General features: G+C 40.8%; 1 protein-coding gene across 1 annotated transcript; it reads left to right on the top strand.

The window, feature by feature from the left end:
• The first annotated feature begins 9 nt into the window (after nucleotides 1-9).
• On the top strand, nucleotides 10-3,089 carry LOC144641424 (uncharacterized). Its single transcript, XM_078500441.1, has one exon. It carries the CDS (start codon nucleotides 557-559, stop codon nucleotides 1,451-1,453), a length of 897 nt encoding a protein of 298 aa, XP_078356567.1. The 5' UTR covers nucleotides 10-556; the 3' UTR covers nucleotides 1,454-3,089.
• Nucleotides 3,090-4,263: the final 1,174 nt, after the last annotated feature.

Below are 4,263 nucleotides of genomic sequence, written 5' to 3'. Positions count from 1 at the left end.
GAGCCTCCTATCAAGGGAATAGTACGCCCAGTTAAATAATAAAAAAAATATGTTTATAGTGGTCATGCACTTAGCTTCATATCTCAACGAGATAGCTAGTTTACAGGCATGCCACTGAAACAGAGGAAACAAATATTTTTAAATAAACATAACAAGGTTAAAAATCCCAACTGGCAGGAGGCAGACCAGTTGGCTATATACAAAGCGTGGTCGAGGATTTGAACTCCGGACAACCGAGAAATCCAGCAAGTGGCAAGGGCAGGTCTTGAACCGGGGACCTCCAGATTACAACACCAGCGCCCTTAACCACTCGGCCACGCTTGCCTCCACGCAGCTTTCAAATCCAGTCACTTTAGGCTACGAAAATGAGGATAAGCACCCTCCTGATGGGCCATTAGGCGCCTCGAACGCAGACTTTACCAGTTTTACTTCGAGGAAGAGTAGATAGTCTTTAGTGGTGTGGTCAACTTAGGGCCCGAATGCAGAATTTGAGCGTCACATACAAAAAATATACAAACTTACAATTTCTCTTTCGTTTTTAAGGAATAAAGAAAATATGATGGCTGCAGCTCAGCTTAATCAGCAGCAGGTTAATGAGAAGAGACTATTTCACGGGACCAGTCCAGAAAACTTGGCGTTCATCTGTAAAAACAACTTTGACACAGGTTTACACAGAAACAACGCAGAGTTTGGCGAAGGAGTCTCCTTCGCAGTCAATGCTTCTGACAGCCACCGCAACTCAACGAGGCAATTCGATTTGACGCAATTCATATTTCTGGCCAAAGTTCTTGTTGGGTCCTATACTGTGGGTCACCCCAGCTATCGAAGACCGCCACCAAAGCAGATTTCAAATCCCGAGAGCGATCTGTACGACTCTTGTGTGGATAACCAATCAAATCCAACCATCTTTGTTGTTTTTGATGCCGATCACTTCTACCCTGAGTACATCATAAAGTATGCATCAGTGTGTCATACCACTCCAGCTTCTATTGTCCACCCGTTGTCTTCTCCAGCCTCACCGCTGAGATTATCGCCGCCCTTAACGGTCAGGAGATCACGTAGTTTTCCGGTCTTAACAGCGTCCAGTCCATCTGGAACTGCTTCGAGAAGGTCAATTTATCGTAGTACAGCATCCAACCCGGGCGGAATTACTGAACAAAGTATTTATAGAGCCTCACCTGTGTTTAATTCTGATCTTGCTTGTACAAACCCGAAAGGAGACTCAGATAATGTCGATACAGCGTCCAATGCGAGCGGAACCGATACACCAAATGATTATTCAACCTGCACTGTGTCTAATGCAGAGCTATCTAGTGGAAACCCGACAGATAACTCAAATAGTCTTAGTACAGCATCTTCATCGATCGAAACAGTTGCACAAAGTAGAAACTCAGCCTCCATTGTGTCTAGTTCAGAGTTTTCTAGTGCAAACCCGCCAGGAAGCTCAAAATGATACAGCGTCCACTTCGAGCGAAGCTACTGCACAAAGTATTTTTGCAGCCTTGCTCGTGTCTAACTCATAGCTAACTAGTGCAAACCCAACAGGAGGCTCAAATAGTCCTGATACAGCGTCCACACAGAGCAAAACTGCTGCACAAAGTAACTATTAAGCTACACCTGCGTCTGATTCAAAGCTCACTAATGGAAACGCGACAAGAAGCTTAAAATAACCTTGATTCAGCGTCCACACCAATCGGAACTGCTACACAAAGAAGTTAGTCAACCTGCACTGTGTCTCATTCAGAAGTTACTATTTTAAACCCGGCAGGAAGCTCAATTAATCTTGGCTTTATAGCCGATTTACATCTAGCGGAACTGCTGCACAAAGTTGTTATTCAGTCTCACATATGTCTAAATGTGACTCAGTGTCTGAGTCAGGGCTTACGAGTGCAAACCCATCAATATGTTGGATGTAAATTATAAACCCAAAGCTTCATTAATAACAAAATGTCTAATGAGAATAACGTTGAGATCTGTTGTGCTAAACAGTTTTTTAAAAATCTATAGGGCAACCCATTTTAATCTTCTTCTTCTATTTTTCCATACGCACCTTCTTTTGTATTAGCTGTGCTATAGAAAAGTTCCTTCACTTTTTAAGGGATAATTTTTATATTTCACTCAATTTGATGGTCATTTTGTATTGTTCAAATTTGGATAAAATCCGTGACACAGTTCCTTTAAATGTGTTTAGCTCAGGATCAAGAGCTTATCATCCAAGTGGATCGTTTAATCCTCAAATCAAAGCCCACCAATCCATATTCAAATAGTTATGTTTTTAAGCCATGAGCAACGGCAATGCAAGTAGATGCAAGTTGAAAACTTGCGTCCACTTTCGTCTCCGTTTAGCCAGGACTTGCGTGTACTTGCGTACACTTTCGTTGAATTGCGTTCACTTTGGTAGAGATCAAATTGTCACTTACACCCGCTTTCAGTGTTATGTGCATAGCTTTCTTTTTACATCCATCTTTCGACATCGTCTTTCGACGTGCTGTTTGAAACGAGCCAATCAAAACCGATACATACTGTTGTTGGTTTCATGCAAATGAGCACACAAGGTCATAAGGTCATGCCAGTGGGCTGTGATTGGCGGATTTCGATCCGTGTTGTTTGTTTAGCATGTCGAAAGGTGGATGTCGACGCAATTTTTTCACCGTTTGGCCACCCATCGCAAGTCAACGCATTTTTTGCAGTTTACTTCAAATACTGAATGGCACCTCGTAGCATTTTAAATGACTTTTTGCAAACTTGTGACTAAACTTGCGTGTCTGTTTTGCCATCCAACGCAAGTCTATACACAAGTTAAACTTGCGACTACTTGTGTCCACTCACGTTACCGTTTGGTCAGGGCTTTAGGCACCAACCCTTACAAAAGTTTACGACAAGGAAGAGAAAAAGAAGTACTACGTGATATGGTGACTGTTGTAGGTTAGAAAAATAGTAAAACTGTACGTACTGTACTACAGCAGTAAAATACATAGCTGTGATGTAAAGAATAAACCACTTTGGAAATTCAATATTTTGTTGCAATGAAGATATTACGCAAAAGGTGAATTTTTTTTATCTATAATAGTCTCTTGGTGCGCTGTATGAAGTAATGCATTTGATATTTCTGATGATATTTTTTTAGACCGATTAGCATTTTAGTTAATTTATTTTATGCTGTAATTTATCTTCTATTTAATTTGGCAAAATAAAATGGTGGTTGTTAAGTAGTACATGTATCCGTTTATATAATAAAAACGGAATTTTGTTTTTCCGTTAAAAACTAGTGTCCCACACGAGTCGTTCACAAATCGTTTTCGCGGCTCAAACGTATCCGTTTCTGTTTGAAAGTGGACGTTTTTTATAAGGATTAGCCTTGAATTATTCTAAAAGTCGCCTTCTCTTCCTCTTAAATCAAAGTTTTGTCTTATCGGCAAGGTCTTTTCATACTGGTGTAACTTTGAACGTCCTTTGTTGGCTCGTTTAACGCTTCGATATTCAAGACTGATGGTTAACAAGCCCGAATGAAGTCGTATTCTGGAATAACCACAGGTAGCCCAAGCGCGAAGTGTTAGCGCAGTCACCGGTGCGCAACCTTCGAAGTATAAGGATACGTATGGGGGGAAATAACGATGGTTTCTGTAACCTACGAAAATAAAACGTTTTTAGTAAAAATCGGGTTACCTTACTTAAAATGAGTGTTCTTTCCCTTCTGTGTGATCCTCGAGCCGATTTATGGCCATTGTATGAGTCTTAGTGGGACCGATTTTGCCTTCTCTCCATATATAGAAGGTTACGCAGCGGTGACTGCGCTCACACTTCGAGCTTGGGCTACCTGTTGAATAACAAGCTTGAACATTTACCTAAAAAAAGTACCATTTTGTGCTCTTCACACGACATCACGGAAACGGCGTATATTAGAAATTTCCACTCTGGAAAGCGTTTTCTAAAAGTATCGTTTTCGATCATCGTTTTCATCGAACAGGTGTAGAAAGAGAAAAAGGTACGTTTTTAAAAGAAAACGGATTCATGTGGACGGGGCCTTAATAATTTGTCGCAAGCTTCAGCGCAGAAATTAGCAAGTGTTTGCCAAATTGAATGTCTTGTAATTCTGGCGCCTGTTATTACGAATATTATAGTCATTTCATCGGGCATTGTGGCGTATTTTACGGACTAAAATGGAGAATTCAGCGGGCTAAAATATATTTTAGCCTGCTGCCGTAAACCAATCAGAAACAAGAAAATAAGAAAGGCAGCCAATCAGAACTGAAAACCATTCAA

Source organism: Oculina patagonica, unplaced genomic scaffold, assembly GCF_052425735.1.
Source record: "Oculina patagonica isolate OP01 unplaced genomic scaffold, crgOcupat unplaced932, whole genome shotgun sequence".
NCBI classification, from domain to species: Eukaryota; Metazoa; Cnidaria; class Anthozoa; order Scleractinia; family Oculinidae; genus Oculina; species Oculina patagonica.
Note: the sequence above shows the minus strand (reverse complement) of the source record. Positions and strands in the feature narration are given on the sequence as shown.

Excerpts from the sequence above, each read along its gene's own strand:
- LOC144641424 (XM_078500441.1), top strand. The coding sequence starts at position 557 with ATGATGGCTGCAGCTCAGCTTAATCAGCAGCAGGTTAATGAGAAGAGA.